The following is a 25,345-nucleotide window of genomic DNA, read 5'->3' on the forward strand; positions in this document are numbered from 1 at the left end:
ACCTACTTGAACAAATAGCAGCCTCTGTTTTTCGGCTATTCAATCGATCAGATGTATTCGCAGAAGAAATTTCACAAGTGATTCTTTCTGGAGGTGGAACACTCAATCCTTCAATAAGGAGTGCAATTATTGATCGATATTTCAAAGATGGAAATGTTTCGAATATTTTACAAGCATCAACCATAGGTGCAGCTCTTCAAGCAGCTGTAGTATATGAACCATTCCAAACTGTTTCTTTAATACTGGCACCATTTTCTCTTGGGATTGAGAATTCTGACAGCCAGTTAGTGAAAATCATTGAAAGAGGAACAGTTCTGCCAACTGTCAAGAAGATGGTCTTTTCTAGTGAAAGAGGATTTCTTGATTCTGTTGATTTTTGTATATTTGCTGGTGATAACATTTATGAAATGGAAAAGAATATTCAATTAGGTCAATTGACCCTGGAAGGAATTGAGTTGACTAAAAAGGGGAAAGCTCAAATTGAAGTTTCTTTTGAATTAAGTGATAGTTTCATTCTCAATGTTACTGCCACTGATTTAACAACCAAAGTAAAGAGTGAAAAGATAATTTCTTTGGAAAAGTTAGAAAGTAATAGGGAACTCACTAACAAACTTGAACAGGATGCTACGAAAGATGGAGAAGAGAAGGAAATAAGAAAATTACTCCATACTTATAATTCACCAAGTGTTCTCCATGAAGAATTGTAAATAGCCAATTCAATTACAATAATAGATTAGTTTATTTCACTTTAGTATGGACAATATACGGTATGGTCAACTAGACTCCATTTGATTGAAAGGAGTATTTTCCTTTGAAAGGAAGATAATGTGGATCACCTAAAGCTTCACATTTCTAACAGACAGACGAATCAAAAAACAAAGTGTTTGTATTTCATTTTTCGATATAATTTCGTTTCGATTGGTTTCGAATATTTGTACTCCATTGATAGGTTCATACAACCGAACAATTATTTCAATAATCCATACTTTACAATATCAAATTCCATCAAAATGGCGAAAAAGAAGAAAACTATAAAAAAAAATGTCTCTTTCATCATTACCCACCGAACTCTTCCTAATCATTGCTGATTTCTGCTCTTCCGATGATTTGACGCTCCAAAATTTCTCACTTTTATCACAATGCACCTATCGGGAGATTTATTTAAAGCATCGGAAGATGTTTCCCATTAGAATGAAGAGATCTATTATGAATTACAAAGGAATAAGATGCTTTCTGTAGCTAAATTTAAGAGAGGTAAATAAGAAGTGTTAGCTATTTAATAATATGTAATAATATATTAAATAGCTAGATCCGATGATGAAGATAAGGAAGATGAAAATTATAATTCTGATGATGGTGATGAAGATGATGAGAAAAACAAGAATCGGAAGAGAAAATGCAATTTCAAGACATTTCTGATTATATCATGAAAAAGAAAGCTTTTATGGAAGCTCAAGAAACTGCAAAAAGTAAATTATTTGATAAGTGGAATGAATATTTGGATATCGTCGAGAGTGGTTAATCAAATTGGACAATGAACTTTTGGCGTTTGATACCTATGCATGTTGTATTCATCGTAGTGTTGCAAATAACTTTATGGAACAGCACAACCTTAAACTCACAAAACCTCTTAAATTGGTAGAAATATTATTGAAATTACAACCATGGTTTTTCGATGACCAAGATGTGTGGGATTTTTTTAAACTGAACGTTATTATTAAGGAATAATTTATTTACAAATCAATTTCATCATTCTCTTCCATAATATCAAGAGTTTCCTCTGCATCTTCTCGTTTAGGTTTGAAAGCCATTTGCTTCTCAGCCAACTTTCTGTAAACACCATTCTCTATTTCAAGTAAGTCATCATGTTTACCCTTTTCTACTAATTTACCCTTCACAAGAACACAAATCACATCTGAATTCTTGATAGTTGACAATCTGTGAGCAATGCAAATAGTAGTTCTTCCCTTCATTAAATTATCCAATGCTTCCTGAACGAGTGCCTCAGATTCTGTGTCAAGTGCTGAAGTGGCTTCATCTAAAAGTAAGACAATTGGATTTTGAATTAAGGCTCTAGCAATGGCAATTCTCTGTTTCTGACCTCCTGACATGGAGACACCCTTCTCTCCCAATAGAGTATCATATTCATCTGGAAGATCCATGATGAAATTGTGACAGTTGGCAAGTTTTGCAGCATTGACAATTTGTTCATGTGTAACGTTCTCCAAACCAACAGCATAGGCAATATTTTCCTTAATAGAAGCAGCAAACAAGACAGGTTCTTGAGTGACAATACCAATTTTGTGGTGGATGAACATTGGATCAATTTCCAAAATGTCAACTCCATCAATGAGAATCTGACCAGCATTTGGATTATAGAACTTTTCAACGAGCCCAACAATGGTTGATTTACCAGATCCTGATGGACCAACCAATGCAACGGATTGACCTTGCTTGATATCAAGAGAAAAGTCCTTGAGAACTGTAGTATTTGGTCTTGCTGGGTATATGAAATCCACATTTCTAAACGAAATGTTTCCTTTCAAATTCTCAATTGACTTTCCTCCCTTGAATGGAATTTCTGGCTTTCTCTTAATCACCTTCAACAAGACGGCTTCACTCAAAATTGATTTGGTAAATTCTGGAAAGATAGCAAAGGTCTGAATAAGACTCATCACTGTCATGATCATCAAACCACAAACTTTGAAATAATCTCCGAGTGTTGTAAGGCCATCAACAACGTTGTAACCACCGTACCATAATCCAAGAGAGACAGTTCCCCAAACAATGAAAGTAACTGAGAGGAAAGCAACGCCAAAGCTAAGAGCTTTGAAGAATCCATATCTATTGACAATTGCCATTTGTTTCTTATATTTCAATTGTTCCTTAATTTCTCCTGTCATACTGCGAACCGTTTTGATAGAGGAAATGATTTCAGTAGCCATGGCCATACCTTTAGTACTTGCTTCGTTGGTTTTAGTTGTGAAATATCTAATGAATACACCCAAAACCATGATAACTAGGAATAATAGAGGTACAGTTGAAGCAATGACAAGTGACATTCTGTAAGCAGAAACTACAGCCATTACAAATCCACCAATAACTGTTGCACCGTTTTGAATAAGTGTTGAAACCTTATTTGTGTATGCATCTTGAATCTTGGCAACATCGTCAGACAATACAGCTGTCAATGCACCAACCTTCTTAATATCAAAGAATGCCATTTCTTGTGCTGTCAATGCATTGAAATATAATTCTCTAAGCTTTTGTCCAATTCTTTCATTAGCCCAATTGAAAAAGAAATGCAACATGAAATTGGCTATAAATGCACTTGCTGCCACAACTGTCAATTTCCATCCAATAGTATTGACACCAGCTCTTATTTGATCTTTAGTAGTTGAAGTGGAAGATAAAATGTTGAGTAAATCTCCAACAACAAATTGGATAAAGATTGAAATTACACCAGCACTACAGCACGTGTAAGAAACATTCCAATAATTTCATTCGAAACTTACCCAATAGCTCCAACAGCTCCTAAAAATAATAACAACAAATTGAATGATCCAAACTTGGACAACAAGTACAAGTGATCCTTTACACCAATCTTTGGATCCCTCACATCAGCAACTTCTTCAGTTTGCTCCTGTTCCTTTTGGATTCGTCTTCTTTCTTTCATTTTCTTAAATGGATTTCTAGAGAGACGAGTTGGTTGAGCAGGAAGTGGAGCTACTTGATTTTCTTCTTGCTCTGCAGCAAGATATTGTTCTGGAACTAAACCAGTTGTATCTGCAATCATTTCTTTTTTTTGAGTTTCAATAAGAAGAAGATTTGCAGCCACTTTTATAATTCGAAACAATTCGAAAGTTTAAAGTTGGAACCGGAATGTGGAATTGAAATGATGGTCCATTGTTAAGGGTTTATTAATCGGGTTAACGTTATAGTCGCGCTTACTGCAACTGATAACCAACTCAAGAGCGGAAGAAACGGTGGCGGAGGTATTGAATATGAAGATCTGTAGTTAACAACAATCAATGGTTATATGACCAAACAGTAGATAATATTGTGATAACTTGACCTCAATCCTTTGTCTGCATTTCCACCATTTTCAAATTGAAATTTCAATATATTTTATGTTTAAAAAAAATGCATCAAGAAAAGAACTTCACGGATGTGCTCATCTCTTTACATGATATTGATTCCGAAAGTGATAGTGTGAATTTATCTTGCTCTGAATTATTGATCAGCAAATTTCGGCAAACAATATCGGAAAGACTTAAACTAAACGAAAGTATTTATGAGCACATGAAACAACTGATAGAGTTGCATGGTGTGAACAAATGTATTCCTTTCGTTCGTGAAAATCCCTTTCCTGATAATGATTGCACCCTAGCCTTTTTCAAAATCCTTTCTTACTGTGGTTTATTATTGGAATTTGCATCCGAAAGAATACGAAACGATGAAACACTTGCATTGATTGCTGTACAGAATGATGTAGATGCCTTGATGGATGTGAGCATTAATTTGAGAGAAAATAGAGATTTTGCTTTAAAAGTTGTGCAATTAGATATTTCAAATAGTTACAAAAAGAGTACGATGAAATATTTGAACAAATTCAAAGACGATTATGAAATTGTGTTGAAGGCAGTTCGCCAATGTGGTATATCACTTGCAAATACAGCTATAAGATTGAGATATGACAAGCAAATAATTGAAGAAGCTGTCAAAAGTTGTGGAACAGCTCTATCCTATGTTCCAAAAGACTTTATCGATAGAAATTTGGTAATGAGTGCAATATCATCAGATGCAAAGGCTCTTCAATACGCCCTAAATTTTAAAAACGATAAGGAAGTAGTATTTGCTGCATTTCAAGTGGGTAAAGATTCTTTTCATTTTGCTTCGGATGAATTGAAATCAGATCGAGAATTTTGTATGAAATTGGTAAAGTTAAATGGCCATACGATTAGATTTTGTTCAGACGAGTTGAAAAATGATAAGGAGATGGCTATTATTGCTGTGAAATCAGACCCATATTCATATTATTGCCTGCCTCCAAATATGAAGAATGATAGAGAAATATTGTTAAAATGTGCCTCTATTGCTCTTTTTGACCTACCCTATGATATAAGTAGCGACAGAGAGTTTATGAATAGTTTACTAATTTCAGGAAAGCAATTATTGAACTTTTTAGAATATTCGGCATTGACAAGAGATTTTGAATTAGAACTCATTGGAAGCAATTGCAATTATCAATATGGTTTATTTGGAAGAATTAAAGAGGAAGAAGAACTATTCACAAGAATTGTTAACATAGATCCTTCTGCATTCATGTTTGCAACAAGTGATAATATTAGGAACAATAAGCAAATTGTTATGAATGCACTTTTTTATGAGGCAGAAATTCTCGGTAATATATCAGAGGAATTGAAAAATGACAGAGAATTGTTTGAGCTAGCCATTCGATTACATGATAATGTGCTTTATTATGCATCAATGAATTTGAGAAATGATAAAGATTTAGTAATGATGTCAATCGAATATGATGCCTTTTCCTTTCAATACGCCTCTGAAGAATTGAAAAACGACAGACAAGTTGCAGAGCTAGCAATAACGATCAATGGCCTTAATTTCCAATTCGCTTCTGAAGATTTGAGAAATGACAAGGAATTTTGCAAACTGGCGACTCGTAATTCTTACCATTGTTTAAATGAATATTTAGGTGCTGACATGAAAAGAGAAAGGAATCTTATTTTGGAAAATGTAAAGAAGCATACTTCTTTCATTCCAGATGAATTCAAAGATGATAAGGAAATAGTTTTTGAATCAGTTTCAGTATATGGTGGAAATATTGAACAAGCATCTTTTGATTTAAGAAATGATGATAGAGAGTTGATACGAACGGCAGTAAGAAATGGCTGTCCATTAAGCTCCTTAGATAACAGAATTATAGATAGAGACCTAGTCTTCGAGTCAATCCTTTATGGTAGCGCCTTGTGCATCGTGTCCGTTGTTGAGGAATGGCCAGAAATAGTAGATGAGGAAAAAATCATTCATTTTCAAATTTTGAGAGGATGTTGGGATTGGTTCAAATATTTCAATCCTCTATTAAGAAATGATAAAGATTTTGTAAGGAAATATGTAAAGATTTGTGGCGACATATTGGAATATGTTTCAGAAGATTTTAAAAATGATAGAGAAATTGTTAAAGAAGCAGTTAGCAACAGTGCAAATGCATTTAAATACGCGTCAGATACACTGAAGAATGACAGAGAAATTGTGGAAGCATTGAAGAATGCAGAAGAATCAGTATATTTCATATCAGGTCTTAAAGACAGAGAGTTAGTATTGCAAGCTGCTGAAAAAGGAGTTATTCTAAACACACTCGAAGAATTTACGTATGATAGAGAAATTGCCTTAAAAACAGTTTCCAAGGCTGGTTCAAAGTTACTTTACCTATCCTACGATCTAAGAAGTGATAGGGAAATTGTATTAGAAGCTGTAAAGAATGACCACTCATCTCTTGAATATTCCATGTATGATTCAAGATATGATAAGGATGTCATCTTGAAAGCAGATCTCCCTCTCAGCCATGTGGTACCAGCTCTAAGAAATGATAGAGAGCTCGTACTAAAGTTGCTCGAAAAACCCCTAAAAAAGTACAAATATCATTTCGATATTATAGATGATACGATTGAGCTAGAGTATTATTCTGGATCACAATTCGTGTATCTCTCAGATGAATTGAAAGAAGAATTCAAATCGAATAAGGAAATTATGTTGAAAGCCATTAAATTTGGGCCAACAGCAATCAATTATGCCTCCAAGGAGCTTCAAAATGATGAAGAGTTTGTATTGGAAGCTGCTCAAATCAATGGTATGGTACTAAACCATGTACTACCGAAATTTAAACATAATCGAAATGTTGTAATGAAGGCAGTTCAACAAAATGGTATGTCCCTCTCTCATGCATGCAATGAATTACAAAACGACATTGAAATAGTTCAAAACGCTCTCAAATCCCATGTTTGTGCTTTTGAATATGCCGGTTATAAATTGAGAGGCGACAAGGAATTTGTATTGGAAATGACTAGACAAAATTATCATGCTTTTAAGTTTGCCAGTAGTGATTTACAAGGTGATGAAGACATTATTTCACAAGTTATGGAAATTAATATTGAGACACTGAATTGTGCCTCCTATTCATTGCGGAATAATGTTGACTTCTTGAAGAGGATGAACAAGGATAATAGACTTGTGGAGAGGGCTTCCTTCAATCTACAAAGATCCATTAACATGCAAGGATTGTTGGATATTGAAGAAACAGACCCAAAGAAATATGAAAAGCTACTAGATTTTTACATTGACAGGTTAGTTGTGGCCACAGAGAACTCAAATTGAAAAATTCCATTCCAATAATGTCAATCAATTTTAACTCCAACCTGTCTTTATTGAGATGTTTGGATGCACTTGCTTCTTTTGAGTTACAATGTTGAAATAGACAATGTAGTGTTCTCTTGGAGGTTTGAATGAGATGGTTGGATTCACACCACTAAAAACATATTCATAATTCCACCTGCCTGGAGTTGGAGTCTGTGTAGAGACATAGATTGTGAGTGGTGTCTTTTGTGAGTTTTCTGTAATGATTAAAGATTGGTTTCCATAGTTATTTCCAAGGTATCTTTGGGATCTGAACATGAAGTTATCTTGTCCAGGTTCAATAAATAAAGAGGTTGTGTAATGTTCCAATTCTGTTGCTTGTGGGTCAAAACCTTCCAATAAACAATTTACTCTATCTTCTGAAACTCGAGTCTTACAAGGAGAACAGGTTTTTGCCTTTCCCTGACTATAGGTCATTGAAGGACATGGAAAAGCTTCCTTTCCATCAGCACAATAGAAACCAACTGGACATTTTTCACAGGTAGGATTGGCCCTAGAAATTGGATGATAACCCTGACCGCATATCACCACCGGTTTGCTTATCAAGGTGAGAGCTTCTATCGACAAGATTTTGAGCAAAATGAAGAATAAAACGAGTGAGCTCAGTGAGAAGGAGAGATTCATTTTTCTTAGTTTGTTCTTAGTTTATATTTGTTAAGGGTTTGATGTTTGTTTTTTTTCTTGAATAATAGCACCACAAACACGCAAAGCATTCTTCAATATGCAAGAATGTTTATTGCTTGGAAGAATTTCCAAAAACGAACCTCAAAATCGCCTAACAGGGATGCTGACTGTTACACAACCGTTTTTTAATGTGTCTAAAGAAGGATTGTTGGACCTTTTAGAGATGATTCAGTTGTGAAATTGAGAAAAGGGCATTCAGTTGATATCGGTTGTTGTGAAGACGGATATATTAAGGGATTATGCTCTGAATTTCCAATACTGGAAGAACCGATACCGTGGCCATGGCTAACCATAAGTTTTCTTCGGATTTCCCAATATATATGTCGTCATTAATTAAGGTCGCTATTCATGCTAAAGATTCAGCCCACAGTAAGCTTTGGCTTGATTAACTGAAAGAACTTTTTCAATGAAAGAAAACATTCATATTACAGAAAAGTAATTACTGCGACCTTTATTAAGATTAATCTTTCAAAGCATTCACATTTTAAATACTATTGTTTAATTAAATTTAATTTATTAAATAATAAATATTGAAAATTATTAAGTAAAAAAAAGAATGGAAGTGGTAACCTTTCCATTCGTTCAACATTCTGAATCAGCCTACGGAACCATCGAATGTTCATGTATGGATAATCAGAAACGGTTGGTGTTTTTGGGAACATCGGAAGGAGTCATTTCTTGTTTCTATCTTCATCAACTCTCACAATTTAATAACGATTTTGATGATCATCATGAAGAGGATGAGGATTCATTAGCATTGACGGATAGTGATGAAGATGATAATGAACATCAACAACAACAACAACATCAAAAACATCATCACATAAAGGAACCAAGTTTTGGAATGAGTGGAGCAAATGGTGGACATAATGTTGATTTGGTGAATGTTTTCCTTGGAAGACCCTCTCAGATGAAAGGAAATAATTCAAAGGCTCCTTCTACTCCATTATGGAGTAAAACTCCCATCAAACAAATTATGTGTGATGATCAAATTCAAGTTTTATTTATTCATGTACAAAACAATATTGAATTCTTTAGATATGAATTTTCAACAACAAGGAAATTACTTAAATTAACACATATCAAGAGGATACAAGAATCTCAGGGATTGACATGTTTTACATTGGATGAATGTAAGACAAATAATAGACTTTTAGTTTGTGTAAAGAAAAAGATTAATATTCTTCATTATACGGAACAGGATTGTCTTTCAGTTGGATTGGATGAATATGTATTGCCAGAATCTGTTCAGGATGAGAGATGTTTGGCACTCTTTGATAGGACTCTTATTGTTGGATTTAAAAAGGAATATTCATTGATTAGTATTGGAGGAGCTGATGCAAAGTCTGCAATTCCTAGTACAATACTTCAATTGAGTGATAAATCTGGTGATAGAGCATTGTGTGTTTCAATGGATGATGAAGTACTACTTCGTACGGAAGCAATTTGTGTTTTTGTAAATATGACTAACAAATCAACTTCGGAACAGAGAGGTATGCCATCAATTAGACCACCAATTACTTGGTCATCACCTCCACAACACATTTCATTCTCATTTCCATATATTGTTGGTGTTTTGGATCAGGGAAGAAAGATTGAAATTTATAGTATCTATGATGCCAGACTTGTAAAAACCTTGTACATTCAACCAACAACAAATACTGTAACATACACACTTGAAAATGGTTCTCAGGATACTAATCAATTGAATAATGTTCTCTCTTGGAAAATTCTTCAAGGATCTGTCAATTCAGGTGTTTTGGCTGTTTGTGACAGTTTCATTCCAACCACAGCTTCATCTGGAATTGGATTTAAAAAGGAAAAGAAGGAGAAGGTTCAAACATTTGTTCTATTGTGCCCAATTTCATATGAAAAGCAAATATCTGCCCTCTTTGAAATGGCTCACTGTTCTGAGGCATTTGAACTTTTTGAAAGAATGATTGAATTCAAGAGGGAGAAGGGAGAATATATCGACCCAATCATTGAGAAGAGATGGAGACAGCAATTACTCCAAGAGGCAGCTTTTGCCTCTCTTTTCCACTTGGATATTGAGAAGGCCTTTACATACTTTAGAGAACACGAGCAAGCACTTGAGGATAGAATTGGATTTGATATTAGAGAATTAATAGTACTCTTCCCAGAATTTAGTAGTATTGTTCATTCTGACGACGACTTCTATCCAAAGGTTTCCTGGAATGTAAAATATTTAAATACCGAATCTAGAAAACCAAAGCACTTATTTGATTTGTTTGTGGAAAGAATTACAAAGAGAAGAGATCTTTCCTCACCAACTCATGAAGTTGAGAAGGAGGCAGATCAATTAGTTTCAAAGTGTAAACAGTATTTGAGACCACTATTAGAATATAGACGAAAGAAAATTCATTCTATGGAAAAGCATTCAAAGGAGGGAATAATATTGGACTTTGCCTACATGTCACAACAGTGTAAGAGTGGCATTGATAATACTCTATTCAAAATGTATTTGGACATGGGAGATTTGGGAAGATTGAATAGAATGCTCAAAGATACAAAACACAAAGGTATCGATGAATCTTCTCATCATTCATCCATCAAGTGTTATTGTACTTTGGATATTTGTTCTTCAATGCTCATGTCAGAAGTTGAGATTTTGTCACCAGAAGCACAAGAGTTCTACATGGCCATGCTTTACCAGACACATTTGAATTATAATTTGCTCAATGTTGCCAAGACATTTTCTCTATTTAAGGTCATTTGTTTGGGTGATAAGTCTGATATGGGTGACGTTGCATTGGATGAAGCTCTTACCTTGCTATTTTCACTCTTCGATCGACCTCTCTTGGACGAATCTACAAATAGTGCCTTTATAGATAAGAAGAAGGAAATATTCTGGGTAAATTTGGAATGGTGCCTCAAATTGGATCACTTTAAGAGTGTTAAAATTTTAAATCACAATGTGATTCACTTGGGAATAGACCCAATTTTGAAGTACATTAGACAACACCTTGACGAGGAGACTCAAAATGAAGTTATTCAACTCTTCTTGGAGTATATCATTCATGAGTATGACCAAGAACATTCCGACAAGAAACTAGATATTCCAAATCAATACTATACACTCCTTGCCTTAAAGTATATTGATGTTATCACTTCCTATGAAATTAGACATGATTCTGAATTTATTTTGGATCTGAGAACCAAATTCATGTTACACATTCAAGAATGCAAAGATTTAATTACTCTGGAAACTGTCATTTCACGTTTACAAGGAACAAGCATGTTCCATGAGATGATTCTACTCTACTCCCTCTCCAATGAACATGAAAAATCATTGAAAATTTTACTATTCGATCTCTACTCTGCAGATGGAGCAGAAAATTATTGTCAAGAGCAACAAGCCAGATACACTCAAAAATTATACGAAAATATGGCCAATTCAGATCTGAATTCAGTGGATGCCACTCTTGAAATGTACGACAGAAATTACACCAAAGTTACCATTCACAATGAATTATTCCTCATCCTCCTCAAATTATGTTTCCAAGAATTGAATATTAACAAACCAAGAACAAGAGCCTACTATGATTTTGGAGTTTACATTTTGAATAAGTATGCCAAACATATTGATCCCATCTCTGCCATTAAATTATTACCCAACAATCTCTCCACTAAGAAAATACTCCCCTTCCTCACATGTACATTGAGACAAACTGCCACCAACAACAGAACTACCAGCATTATGAAAAACATGAGTAAGATTGACTTTTTCAATGCTCAAGCTGAACTTGTGAAATATCAGAGTCGTAAAAAGTTTGTCACACGAAAGACCAAATGTACTTTTTGTAATAGATCCATTGGAGAGGATGCTTGTATTGTTTTCTATCCAGATCTTGCCAATATTTTCCATTACAGTTGTTTCAATAAGGATACGAATGTGGATCGTATTTCAAAGAGAAACTTTATCAAGAGTCCTTACCTTATTCTTGATTCGTCCGATCATCACCAACAAGATAAGAAGGAAAAATAATTTATTTCCACATCAATATAGATATAATTGTTTATTGAACTGATTCTCTTTGTTTCGGATACATTTCAAAGTAGTTTTTGTTATTTGAAAAGATGTGATTAACGTTTATTGTAAAACCATTTCATAAAAAATGCACAAACAAGATTTTAAGAATCACGTCAGGGAGCAACTCGTTCAACATCTCGATGGAAGTAGTGCAACTCTGGAATGGAAGGAAAAATGGGTTGATGACTTGGCTTCCGATTATGGAAATTTATTGTTTTTCAGATGAAGAACATGAAGAATTGATGAGTGATGATCATCGGAATGGTGATAATCTTGATTCCATCCTTGTGGATAATCCAATTCTAATGCTCGATAATTTATTCGATCGTTTATTGATGAGTAAAAAGGACATGTTGGAAAAAGTTGCCACTCTCAAAGATTCCTATGATGAATATATTGATTTATTAATTGATAATAGTGATGTGGAGAATGAGTTTAAAAGAAGACAGGATCAAGCCTTCGAAAGGATTATTAAATATTATATGAATGGAATGATTGGAAAATTATATCAAGCAATGAAGAATTTCAAGAATGTGGAAAGAGGTGAATTAAAAAGGAAATTGATTGGAAAGATTGCTGAATTTTTACAATTATCACTGGAGAAGGAGGATGTGGAAATGATGATAGAGCCAATACTGGAGAGTTTGTTGAATAACTCGAATGAAGAGTCGCTCACTAGTTTTTTAACAATCATTCCGTTTCTGGAAGCTGGACTGAGAGATTGCTTGATAGTTTACGATTTCCATTGTAATATTGATAAGAAGAAACAAGAATCTATTCTCAATAGACTAGCAACCTTTGGTGATATTCTTGCAAGTCAAGACATGTCAACAATTTATGGATCTTCAATTGCATTTATTTTGAGAATGTGTTATGGAAGTCAAAACACTTTAAATTTGAGAAATATTTCAATGCATGGCTATTTTTCCAAAGATAATTTCCATTCACAACATTTGTGGTTTCTACTGTTAGTGTTTAGCAATTTAGGTTCTTTCATCTCAATTCACTTGTCAAATGCAAAGAGCAAAATTACCAATAATAAGGAACAAGCTCAATATGATGAAATGCTCAAATCTAGAAAGCTTGATGGTAAGAAGAAGTACCATGAGGAGTATGGAGTTAGTGAAAAATCTGTTAAATCTCTCACAATTGAATCGGATTTGATAGAGAAATTGAAAAATGTTGATATTGAACTGATTGCTGGGAGAACTTTCTTATTTGATCATGATAGACATGAGGAATGGATTGAGATTTTAAAGGACTATCTATCCATTAATGAGGGAGACCAATTGGAAATATTCAAACTATTGTCGAAGCTCTTCCCATTCTTTGAGAATCTTCTTAGAAGATTGTTTATTTATTCAAATTTAGAGTTTGATCTATTCAAGGAAAGATGTAGAATGATCAAAGTGGAAAGAGGAAGGTCACTCGTGGTTTTTGATTCTATTCTAAATAACAGACCTAATGAATATTATCAAATCACTACTAATGCTATTTTTGAGGATTTTAGTGAAGGTTTAGTTAACTGTATATATGATCTTTTCAAGTGGCCACAAGGAGTAAGGATTAGGACATTGATGGCTCATGGCTGTGTACATTGGAATTGGATACCAAAAAGTTACGTGGATAGATTGATTCTCTTGATAATTTACATTATGAATCAATTTTCAATTGAAAAATCAGAGAATGAATTGCTGAATGAGATTTATCACTTTCATTTGAATTATTCTCCATTATTTCATCCAAGAAAGATTCTTGCTAATGAAATTGAAAAGACCATTAATTGCCTTGAACAGGTGGAACACTTTTACAACAGTAATGATTATTTGAAAATGAAAGAATTACTCAATGCAGAAACTGTAGAAGTAATTTTGGAAGATAATACCAGACAAGCTCTAGTGGGAAAAATTGAATTAATTGGAAATAACGTTGTTGGAATTATAATTGAGAATGTAACTCAATACAGACCTTTGAAAATGGCTCAAGTATTCAGACCAATAATTCAACAAATTAGGTATGGAGTTGATGAAATTTCTGAAAAGGAGGTATGTATTCAAGTTGTTGGATTGTTTTTTACCAATTTGCACAGTTCAAAGTGTTGCTATTAGCTAACAGAATGAGCAATGAAATATCGTCCATTCTCAATACTCAGTTGAATAGTCTGACATCAAAATGGAGCAAATTGTCAAAATTGTCCTCTTCACAAAAGAGCTCCTTCCTTAATGCAATTAATTTTACAGAAATAATCCACCAAGTTTGCGAATATTGTTTGTCAGTTCAAATTGGTATTTTGACATGCACTAACAAGATCGAACCTTTCATTGCTGGCTGCGACAGATTTTGTTCTCAATTCCAAGCTTCTCTACCAAAGAATCACCTTTCCAAAAGTATTGAAATCCTGATTGCCTTCGCCCTTGGTTCAGATGAAGCATCTCAATGTGGCTATTCATTTGGCAACATTAAGAACAAGACACTTCTCAAATCTCTCTACTACGTGCAACAGAAATAAGCTCAGTTTATGAAACTCCAAAAGCAGAAAGATAACAACTCCTTATTAATAAATGAAAATTGTTTTGGTGATTTATTGTTCTCTACTATCACACAATTGTGTATACAGTTTGTTTTATGTCCTAACAAAATTATATGTCGTCACAAGCAAAACACGACAATAGGTGTAAATTTGTATTACTATTAGTAGTACAAATTATATGATTACATTATATAGATTAACAAAAGATTGGTCTGCAATCTTCTTCCTCGCACATCAAGCTGGAATTTTGGAAGTGATTAATAAGTGCTATCTTCCCTTGAATTCTGGCATAAGTGATATCACAAACCTTTTCACTGTTAAACTTTTCCCACTTCTTTCTATTGAATCTTTCAACAAATGGAATGATTAATTTTGGATCAGCAAAGTTGATGAATGCATATCCAACATTGCACTTGTTCTTAAAGTCAATAGGAAGATAGAAAAAGTCATATGCTGTTTTGAACTCTACATCTACAGTTTCCAAAAGCATCTTTTGAGTGTACTTGTTTGGAATATTCTTAACCATGAGAGTAGTTCTCTTATCAATACCACATCTAACCTTTTCAAGATCCAATTTGAATTGTTCCTTCTCCTCAGCGCTGATAGCTCTTGGACGTCTTGACTTGTTGTTTCCAGGATGAAGAAGAGCATCATTCTTTGGTGGAGAGAGAGTTTCAATATTGGTGGTTGTTGGAAGAGAGCTGCTGATTTCAATAGTTTCTGGAGTACCTTGAAGAGTTGGACTGCCAGAGTCAGAATCAGAGAATGAAGGGAATCTATTTCTCAAACCACCAGGTCTAGAGTATTCAATCTTAATCTTTTTACCCTTCAACTCGGTCTTGTTGAGTTGCTTCAATGCTCTTTCAGCATCTCTTGTATCATAGAACTCGATGAATTTGTGGAATTTCTTGTTAGGAGTTTCTCTAATTTCCTTAACATCTCCTCCAAATTGAGTAAAAATAGTTTTTAACTCTTCATTAGTGATAGAAGGATCTAGATTGAAAACAACCAATGTCTCTTGGTTGAGTTGTTCCTTTTCTGGTGGATTTTCCTTTGGAATGGAATAGTGAATATCAATCTTTCTCTTCTTGATTAACTTGGATTGTAAATTCTTCTTTGCTTGCTTGGCGTGTCTAATATCGTAGTAAGTAATCATGACAAAGCCACGATGCTTGCAAGAAGTGTACATTTGTCTTATTGGTCCAAAGCTTTCAAAGAGTATTCTCAATTCTTGATCATCAACTACACTAGAAATATTTCTAACAAAAAGTGTTCTTGAAGGATATTCACCAGGATGTTTTTGACTCTTTCCTTCATCATCACTGTCTGTTGAAGATCCATTGGAACCATCTTGATTGATTTGGTCGTTTGGATTATAACCACCAGCCATTTGAACATTAGCAGTATTTGGGAATAAATTAATACCGTATGGAATTTGTTTGAATCCATTTTGATTGTTATTGGCTTTGTATCCTCCCATTGGTGAAGAAGAATAATCATTTTCCATATATCCAGTAGCATAGGAAGTCATAAGAGGACTACTTTGAGATGGTGACATTTCAAGATGGCCAACAACATATTGCTCCTCATTATATCCACCATTAACATACATAGATGGATTATTGGAGTACCAAATATTATTTGAAAAAGAATCTAATTCATCTTCTTCCAAAATTTTCATATTCACGGATTTAGAAATGTGGTTATTCATTCTATCAATATCTATATCATTCTTATAAAGTCCTGTTGATGTAAATGCCGGAATAGGAGGCATACTGTTACTTCTTCCACCTTGAAGTAAAGCTCTAGTTTGTTGAGTGATCTTATTTCCTGGATGATATTCAACTCTAGGAGAGTTACTTGGTGACATTGAAGGAGAAGGATGTGATGGAATCAAACCAAAGGTTAAAGGATCAACGTCAGCAGATCCAAATAATGATGAACCTTGATTTGATGGGAATCCTGTATATCCCATATTGTTGTTGAAAGAAGTGTTCAATTTAACATTTTGTCTTGATGGATTAGTTGGAGTACCAGGAGCAAGAAGTGGACTACCAACGTATCCATGATTATCATAGTTTTGTGGTGGGAGAGCTGGTGATTGAGGATGATATCCTTGATTATATACAGTGGTGGATGGATTTACATCAATTCTTGGAGAAAGTTCTAAGAAGATAAGAAATTAATAAATTGAAGAAGCACTAATACTTACTTGTCAAATGTCCTCCAATAGGAGGGAATCCACTAGAATTACCTCTTTGTCTGGCAGCAAAAGGAACGTCAAATCTTGGAGAGAGATCCCTTTGATGACTACCATTAGAATCCAATGAAAGAGATTGTTGATGAGTTGGTTGAATATTGTTATTAAATGGTAACTTGTTTGGAGAGGTACTGGTAGAGATGTCATGGTGCAAATTGTTGTTATCTTGATTTAATGACAATTCCATGAGTGACATCGATAGTTGTGGTATATGATCTAAACTGTCACCACCTTTAAACGAACCATTGTTTGGATTGTTATTATGCATAGAATTATTACTATTTAGATAGGAGTAAGTCAAGAGAGGTGATGATGGCACGTTTTGGTTCATCATCGTATTATTCGGTCTACCAAAGAACGTCTTGTTAGAATTATTATCACCATAAACCATGGTAGAGGTAGTATTTGCTTGATGATCAAGAGTCATTTCTAATTTACAGAAAATTTAGTAGTATTAATGATGATGATACTAGTTGTTGTTGTAAGTATTAAATTTGTTATCTTTCAAATAATAATAATAATAAATATTAGGATGATCACCAAATACTTTGATCAACTATTAAATATAGGAAGTAGAATGATGATAGTGGTTGTAGTAGTGGTTGTGGCAAAGTTTTGTCAAGTAATAATAATAAATTTGTGAAGTATGACGAATGTTGAACAAACTCTTGTGATCAGAAAGTGGATATAAGAGTTTAAACCGAAATGATAATATCAATTCTTCACAACACCAACAGCAAATGATCAACAAGATATATTGCCGTTAGATTCCTAAACTGCAAAAATACTACTTGGTCAATAGCAGCTGTTCCGAACTGAATTCAACAGACAACAGTTGTCAAATACACTGTTTCCTTCGGTTCTTTAAATTGTGATGAGGAAATCAACAATAAAAATCACACACAACTCTTCAGTGGACAAAAAGTTAAGCAGCAACAGAGAAAAAATGCTTTGCGCAGGTTTTTTTTTGGAATTTTTTCACCAGCAACAAACAAATAGAACGAAGAATGCCTTTCTCAGCGCGCAAAGTTATCGAAGGGATATTCTCTGAGATGAGATAATATCGAAGGATATGATTGGAAAGCTTTTGTGAAGAAGCTTTGATGTTTTTGAATCTAGAAATTTCTAGAGGTAGTTAAAATCTGTAATCTATATGGATAGGACTGTAAACCTGTGTGTGGCTTTTCTTAGCGGGATGAAACTGTGGTGCTGATGATAATATTTGTTGTATAATTACTCAACAGCAAATATTCCGAAAGATGAAGATGATTGGAAAAATCACACACAACAAGCTTCTTTAAAGACTTGTAAGGGTAGAGATGATGCCCTGAAGGTATGTCAACGTTCCCTTCTAGAAATATTACTCTGGTTGATGGGTGCCTTTTTTGATGGGATTACCAACCAATAATTAATGACGATAATCAACTACGAAAAAGAGCCAAATTATCGAAAGGTTGACTTGAGCAAATTTGGAAGGTTTCAAAAAGCCAGTATTTTGGAAAATTGTAATAATCTACAAGATGTGTATGTGGTTAGTTGTAGACTCAAAATTTTTGAAAGAAAAACACAAAGATGATAGAAATGCTTTTCAATTAATTCGTGATTATCAGAATCCTTTATTGGTTTCAAGTAAGTTACCTGATATGGGCAATTCTATTTTGAAGTAATGTAAAAGGATTGGAAATTTTGAGGTCGTACTTGTTATGGATTGTTTACAATTGTGTTTAGAAAAGATTGTTTTGAATGTGGTGGATTTATATATAACATTAATATTGAGGAAAAACACCATTCTTTATTCGAATATTATAATCTTAAATGTGGAATTTCTAATATTGAGGATGATTTGTTTCCATTGCTGGAAAATGGAAAGATTTTACAACGACAAATCAGTTAAGAAGATAGAATATTCTTATTCCAAACTGTATAGTATTTAGAATTAGGAGAAAGTAAGGTTTGAAAGAAGAAAATACGAAACTCTGATTTCAATTATAGATTCAGATAGTGATAAGCATCTAGGCAACTATATTGGCTTTCTAACACCAACACAGCAAGTAATATTTAAATTGGTCATTTACTAAATTAAAAAAATGGGGTTAAAAGACATGTACAAAGAAATCAAGAAGAATGTCAGATCGTTGGACGAAACTATGGATCGAACTGACCAAGAAATTGAACATTTCGGCCATGTACTCGATATAACAGAAGATGGCATTGCCAAGTTTACAAACTGCATCTCAAAAGCAGAGGTTGCTGTTCACGAAATTGATCAATTAACCAATCATGGAGAAGAATTAGTTTCCAAACTCCATGCACTTGTAAATGTTGTTGAGAATAAGGAAATGATAATAATGAGTTTTTATGGGGCAATCATTGTAACATTTTTGATTTCCATTCTAATCATTGAAAACTGGATTTCTGTCTTGATTTCCAATAGCAAATCCAACCAAGCAGACAGAATCACTTTTTTTGAGACTATATTCGATTACATGTTTCTTTCCGTTATTTGTTTTATATTGAGAGTTCTCCAATTGATTCTATTCACAATTGTAACATACTCTAGTTTGGAGAGTTTTAAGAAGACAATTCTCAAAAAGGTTGAAGTTGAAATTAGCCCAAGCACCTCAACAACAAATGGTACCACTTCTCAATTATCTTCCATTGAAATACCAGAGTCTCCTTCCAAGAGCATTCCATCCATTACTCTCACAACTCCTATTCTAGAACCAACCATTTCAAATGAGAGCACTGATGTAACTCCTGTAGAGAGTCCAATATCTTCATTGGCCAACAATGTTTCTTCCTCAACAAGAACCTCTAAAAGCGATCTAGCCAATGCAGATGAGCTCTCCTCTACATCATCAACTTGTTCTGCCACAACAATATCAGAAGCTATTAAATCCAATTTGGAAAGTGCTTTACAAATAGCAAGCTCAATCTCTCATACCACAATAGAAGAGAATCACTCTTCAAACACCAATGCTCTCTAACCACATCTTTACTCACTTTCCACAATAAATTAAATTAATATGGTCATTTAATTTCTTCAATTTTTGACAAACTTTACAAAATCCTAAAATCCTGATGAAAAACGCAAAATCATGAACTTGATCTATTTTTAAAAAACAAAAAAAATGATGCAACAACACCAACCTCAAGATTCCTTCGGATCAACTTTTGATTTTAGCACAGACAAGGGAAGCTATTCAATTCCAAAGCAAGCCTTGATCCAATATGTTGAAAAGGCTTTCTTACAAGAGAAAAAGTCCTTCTTGTTGCTTCCAATTCCTTCCTCTCAGGATTTTATTCCCTTCTCCGTGATGGAACAAATTGCAAAGGAATCAGAGAGTGTTAGAAAACAAATGGAAATTGTTCTTCAAACTGTGCCAGAGCAGAATGATAGCTTGAGTGATTTTCACTATACTTTTGGATCATTACCAGATGAACCAAGTGTATCCTATGAAAGTGATCCGAATGCCTATGTTCAAGATTTGGCATTGTTGACCAATGATACACCTGGATTATTTGTCAATGATATTGATGGTGGAAAATTCCACTTTGTTTCACAACGTCATTATGATGCAGTTGGTGACTTTGTGTGTAAATATGTACAGGAAGAACTTTTGGTTAAGAGATGTAAATTAGATGAATATTGGTTGCCATTGGATATGAATGCACAAACTCAAAAAGATCAAATGGTTAATATCTTCATGTCAAAGGATGCATTGACAAATCCAAACAAACTTATGCTTCTTATACAGGGATCAGGTGCTGTTCGTCCAGGACAATGGGCTAGAGGTATGTCTTTAATTTATTGAATTATTTGTAATCATTTGGAAAATAACTTGAATTAATACATTGTGTGAAATAGCTCTCTGTATGAATGACACACTCAAGACTGGTACTCAATACAATTATATTGTACAAGCTATGAAGGAAGGATATGGAGTGATTGTTTTCAATCCAAATCAAAACCATTACGTTCCAAAGGAGTTGGATGATCCAACCAAGTACAACAAGACAGGATACATGAATAGAAACAAACCAGAACCATTGCCAAAGAATGTCAAAAAGTCCATTCCACACAATCAATCCCCACCTGAACATACAGTCTATGTGTGGGATCATTTCGTTAAGAAGGCAGCAGCTAAGGATGTTGTAATTGTTGCTCACTCTGCTGGAGGTTGGTGCACTATGGAATTATTGAAGGAGAGAACACAGGAATGCTTGAATAGAGTTAGAGCTATTGCTTTTACTGATTCAGTTCACTCAGTTAATTCATCTGATCCAAAACCTGTTCGTGATTTTGTGGTTGCCAATGCTGTCAATTGGGTTACCTCTGAAAAGCAATGTGATGTTCTCGTTTCACCAAAGAGACAGGGATCATCATGTGAATGCAGAAGTGCTGGTCACAATAAGCATGAATATACCTCAGAGTTTTGTCGTGAAGCTGCCTTCTCATATATCAATGCTAAATTGGCTCAATAAATTTAATAAATTTTAACAATATCAACTCAATTTTTGTAAATAATTTAAAAAGTATTGAGGATACTTCCATTCATGTGAATTTTCTGAAACTATTGCAATCATCTGATCCAAAACACTAATCATGTGATTATGTTCAGGATGATAAATCGAATCCAAATTCAACAAGTAGGCATACATGGCAGTAAAATGTGACAAGACTCCCAAAAAAACTGCAAAATGCCAAATTCCATGACTGAATGGAATAATCCCATTTCCATACACCAAAAACAAACATCCTCCACTAAAGAATACTCCACCCAATACTAAACAAATAAACGCCTCAACTGGAAGTGGTTTCAATAATCCAGCTGGGACAACTACAAATCCCGACCATCCCATTATATTTAGGAGAAATACATTGTTGAGCTCTCTGATGAGTTTGATTGTCTTGTGGGGGAGAAACATTTTAATTAGTCCCATTAGACAGAATAACCAAATAAAGACAGCAATGAAACCTCCACTTCCATATTCGTATTCAATTAAGGTTAACCAGGGAGTATAACTTGCTGCAATAAAGATATAAATGGTAGCATGATCAAATATTCTAAATTGCATCGACCACTTATCATGTCTTCCTTTCAGAAAACATAAAAGATGATAAGTAGACGAAACTCCAAAAAGTAAAACCATTCCAGCTCCATACGAAATTACACACAAGGCCTCTCTCCAACTATTCACAATTTCATCTTCAAATATTTGTATAGAATAATAAATAAAAAAGAATATCGGAAAGAAATGTGTTAGAAAGTTGACTAATTCTTCACAATTTGAAGGAATGTAATCTGCTCCTTTCCCACTTTTAGGTCTCGGATTCATAAATATTGAACATAATGGACATGAATATCCATTGTGATGGTGAGTTTTGTGTTGTATTTGATGTTTGTCGTCGTTATCTTTTTGACAAGATTCAAGGTGGATTTGTTTAGTTTCTAATAGTTTCATTTTTTTCTTTGAAGGAAAATTGGATAAAAGGATAACATGGATATCGATGAATTTCCACACACAAAAGAAAGCACAACAATAAGCATGGTTGAAAAATCGATAAACATTATGAATTGAAAATATTTAAGTTTCCTAAAATTATGTCCTGATTATACCATCAGAGGCAATCTCAAAAGGATAGCTCACTCTCCTTTCAAACAATTGAGTTAAATTCGTTAACAGTTGTGTAAATCTCTTTTGTAAATGTGCGGATTCAGTACATTTGAGGGTTTACAAAATTACAAATTTATTTTACTTGCTTTGCTGTAATTAATTCAACAATCATCTTATTACTTGGAGAATCAATCTTGAATTTGTTAGCCAACTCTACAAATGCTCCATTGAGATACATAATTTCAGTTTCGTTTTGATTTTCCAAGTCCACTAACATGCTACAACGATTTGAACTAGTCAACTCACAAATTTTCATTACCTTTTCATAAACTACTTGCTCAATAGACTTGTCTTTCATTTCTTGAGCTGTAGCCAATGAATCTATTGCTCCAGGAATCATTCTTAAAATATTGACTTGTTCCTTAATTAGAATTTTCATCAAATTTTGTAAGGCGAGATTTTGTAATAAATTTCCATTTTCAATTTGGTAGAGGGAGGCAAGCGGATTGATGGTGGAATTGATAATAAGTTTCATCCAATCAACAAACTTTGGTTTTCCATCAATTATTGTCGAATTCAGTATTGAGCCAATTTGGAATTGTGAATTATTGGAAAATACATTTCCTAATTTGGTGTCTACAAGTAGTTTTGGAACGCTAATTGATATTTTGTCAGTGTTCGATTGCTCCAATACTCTTCTATCTTCACTATTAAGAATTGTCTTGACTCCTGAGTATAAATTGATTGGTGACATTGAAACGCCTTCCAAGTTGAGTTTTGAAAGAGAGGTCAAGATATTTTGCTCATTTCCATATCCATTCTGAACAGTTATAATATGCTTAATCTTTGATAAAGATGGAAGTCCTTCCATCATGTTCTGAATTGCTTGATTAGTGGCATAACTCTTGACAGCTATAATCAAGACATCAATTTCACCATTCCAAGCATTCTTCAATTCTTCATCACTTATAATATTTACAATAGTATTTCTAATTGATTTAGTTTCATTTCCTTCCCTTACTTGTGTGGAAATTTCAATATTTTCTTCAAGTTTCGTCTTTTTTCCACTCAGCAATTTCACATCACAATTACTTGATAAACTAGAAGCAAACAATGAACCAACAGATCCTGAACCAAGAATTAATACCTTTGGTCTTTCGCCTACATTATTATAATCTACACCCAATTGTCCATCTTTCTTTCCATCAACATTTGACTTGATTATCTCATTAACTTGATGATTTTTCACATCTTTTTCAATATATTCCGAAACTACACTATATACATCATCCTTAATAATAAAAGTATGTGATTTGTGTGGAAATTCTCCATTCACAACATCTTTCACATAATTTTCACAAGCATCAATCATGATTGGATTCAAATTCAAATATTGTTTACAAAACTTTGGAGTAAACTTTGAATACATTCCCAATAAATCATGATAAACCAACACCTGACCTGAACATTTACCAGATCCAATACCAATTGTTGGAATTCCAATGTGTTTCGTAATGAGAGAGGCTAATTTCTGAGGAACGCATTCCAGTACAATTAAGCTAGCTCCAGCTTCCTTAACTGCCAATGCATCTTTCCATAATTGGATAGCTTCTGAGCAGTTCTTTGAACCAACCACTCTGAAACCTCCCAATTGATTGCATGATTGTGGGGTTAGGCCAATATGTGCAATGACAACTATTCCAGCATCGACAATTGACTTGATTTTTGAGGCAACTCTTTCACCTCCTTCAAGTTTGACAGAATTCATTTCTGCTTCCTTAATAAACCTAACAGCATTGTGAACTGCAGCGTCATCTGTGACATAGGAACCAAATGGCATGTCACCGATCAAGAATGAATATTGACTTCCTCTCTTGACAGCTTTAGCATGATGAATCATTTCGTCCATCGTAACGCTAGTTGTGTTTGGTTGACCTAAGGCAGTCATTGACAAGGAATCACCCACCAATATCATATCACAATTTGTTTGGTCAACCACAGAAGCAGAATGAAAATCAGTTGCTGTGAGCATTGTCAAGGGAATTTGATTTTGATACTTGTAATTGATGCATTGCAAAGTGACAGGTACTAATTCTTGCCTTATAGATTCTTTCTCTTGTGAGGATGCCTTATTACTCTTTGGACTTGTGTGCACTGAATAGTTTCGAATAGTCTTCTTTCCATTTATGGTAGACGAAACCCAACTCTTTCTTGTGGACTGAACAAGATTCAGCAACGAGAGGACGTCATCCCTTCCCAAACTCTTCCTTACAAGACCACCACCTATTTTTGTAATCATCTTCATTTTCTCAATTTTTTTCAATATTGTTTCGGTTGCTGAGAAGTCAAAGACGGAAATTTAAAAACCTTCGAGAGATTAAACTCAAATATCCAGCAACTGTTGTGAATGATAATAATAATTAACGTCCAACAACCCTCACAGATTGGATATTCTCCGTTAAATTGAAGATTGTTCATTATCACCAACATTTGACTCTAAAATTAATCTCTTCACTGTTCTTCAACCCTGATTGATATTTGGATCTCTTGCAAAGATTGATAATTTATTTCTTCTTCATGGTGTTGATGAGTTATGTTGTTCTTATTTCCATTCTCCGATGGACAAAAAGTTGTTTTTCAGCACAAATATCTTGCACTGTAAATGACGAAGGTTCAAAATTGTAATTTCTTCATTCCTGGAATGTGTGATTGTAATGTTGAGGTCTGTTACGTATTATTTGAAATTTCCTTCAAATAATTATCCGAT

General features: G+C 34.0%; 8 protein-coding genes across 8 annotated transcripts; 5 read left to right on the forward strand and 3 right to left on the reverse strand.

Annotated features, from left to right (window-relative positions):
• Positions 1-332: 332 nt before the first annotated feature.
• NAEGRDRAFT_74719 (uncharacterized protein) lies at positions 333-707 on the forward strand (the record flags this gene model as incomplete). Its single annotated transcript, XM_002670204.1, has 1 exon — positions 333-707. The coding sequence occupies one exon, from the start codon at positions 333-335 to the stop codon at positions 705-707; it is 375 nt and encodes a 124-aa protein (XP_002670250.1).
• A 1,026-nt stretch (positions 708-1,733) lies between these two features.
• On the reverse strand, positions 1,734-2,861 carry NAEGRDRAFT_60976 (uncharacterized protein; the record flags this gene model as incomplete). The annotated part of the gene is made up of 1 exon (XM_002670245.1): positions 1,734-2,861. One exon carries the CDS (start codon positions 2,859-2,861, stop codon positions 1,734-1,736), a length of 1,128 nt encoding a protein of 375 aa, XP_002670291.1.
• Positions 2,862-4,143: 1,282 nt separating this feature from the next.
• On the forward strand, positions 4,144-7,395 carry NAEGRDRAFT_53642 (uncharacterized protein; the record flags this gene model as incomplete). The annotated part of the gene is made up of 1 exon (XM_002670205.1): positions 4,144-7,395. The coding sequence occupies one exon, from the start codon at positions 4,144-4,146 to the stop codon at positions 7,393-7,395; it is 3,252 nt and encodes a 1,083-aa protein (XP_002670251.1).
• Positions 7,396-8,674: 1,279 nt separating this feature from the next.
• Positions 8,675-14,750, forward strand: NAEGRDRAFT_59730 (uncharacterized protein; the record flags this gene model as incomplete). Its single annotated transcript, XM_002670206.1, has 3 exons — positions 8,675-11,930; positions 12,392-14,214; positions 14,259-14,750. 3 exons carry the CDS (start codon positions 8,675-8,677, stop codon positions 14,676-14,678), a joined length of 5,499 nt encoding a protein of 1,832 aa, XP_002670252.1. The 3' UTR covers positions 14,679-14,750.
• Positions 14,726-17,350, reverse strand: NAEGRDRAFT_59731 (uncharacterized protein; the record flags this gene model as incomplete). Its single annotated transcript, XM_002670246.1, has 2 exons — positions 14,726-16,793; positions 16,912-17,350. The coding sequence occupies 2 exons, from the start codon at positions 17,348-17,350 to the stop codon at positions 14,896-14,898; spliced, it is 2,337 nt and encodes a 778-aa protein (XP_002670292.1). The 3' UTR covers positions 14,726-14,895.
• A 1,696-nt stretch (positions 17,351-19,046) lies between these two features.
• NAEGRDRAFT_53645 (uncharacterized protein) lies at positions 19,047-19,946 on the forward strand (the record flags this gene model as incomplete). The annotated part of the gene is made up of 1 exon (XM_002670207.1): positions 19,047-19,946. The coding sequence occupies one exon, from the start codon at positions 19,047-19,049 to the stop codon at positions 19,944-19,946; it is 900 nt and encodes a 299-aa protein (XP_002670253.1).
• Positions 19,947-20,079: 133 nt separating this feature from the next.
• Positions 20,080-21,472, forward strand: AM53 (uncharacterized protein). The gene is made up of 2 exons (XM_002670208.1): positions 20,080-20,754; positions 20,828-21,472. The coding sequence occupies exons 1-2, from the start codon at positions 20,091-20,093 to the stop codon at positions 21,442-21,444; spliced, it is 1,281 nt and encodes a 426-aa protein (XP_002670254.1). The 5' UTR covers positions 20,080-20,090; the 3' UTR covers positions 21,445-21,472.
• Positions 21,473-22,697: 1,225 nt separating this feature from the next.
• NAEGRDRAFT_81893 (3-methyl-2-oxobutanoate hydroxymethyltransferase) lies at positions 22,698-24,890 on the reverse strand. Its single transcript, XM_002670247.1, has one exon. It carries the CDS (start codon positions 24,881-24,883, stop codon positions 22,712-22,714), a length of 2,172 nt encoding a protein of 723 aa, XP_002670293.1. The 5' UTR covers positions 24,884-24,890; the 3' UTR covers positions 22,698-22,711.
• Positions 24,891-25,345: the final 455 nt, after the last annotated feature.

Source organism: Naegleria gruberi, assembly GCF_000004985.1.
Source record: "Naegleria gruberi genomic scaffold NAEGRscaffold_73, whole genome shotgun sequence".
In the NCBI taxonomy this organism is placed as follows: Eukaryota; Heterolobosea; class Eutetramitea; order Acrasida; family Naegleriidae; genus Naegleria; species Naegleria gruberi.

Coding starts and splice junctions, on each gene's coding strand:
- NAEGRDRAFT_81893 (XM_002670247.1), bottom strand. CDS start 24,883: ATGAAGATGATTACAAAAATAGGTGGTGGTCTTGTAAGGAAGAGTTTG.
- AM53 (XM_002670208.1), top strand. CDS start 20,091: ATGATGCAACAACACCAACCTCAAGATTCCTTCGGATCAACTTTTGAT. Junction 20,755..20,827: donor TCCAGGACAATGGGCTAGAG/GTATGTCTTTAA, acceptor TGTGTGAAATAG/CTCTCTGTATGAATGACACA.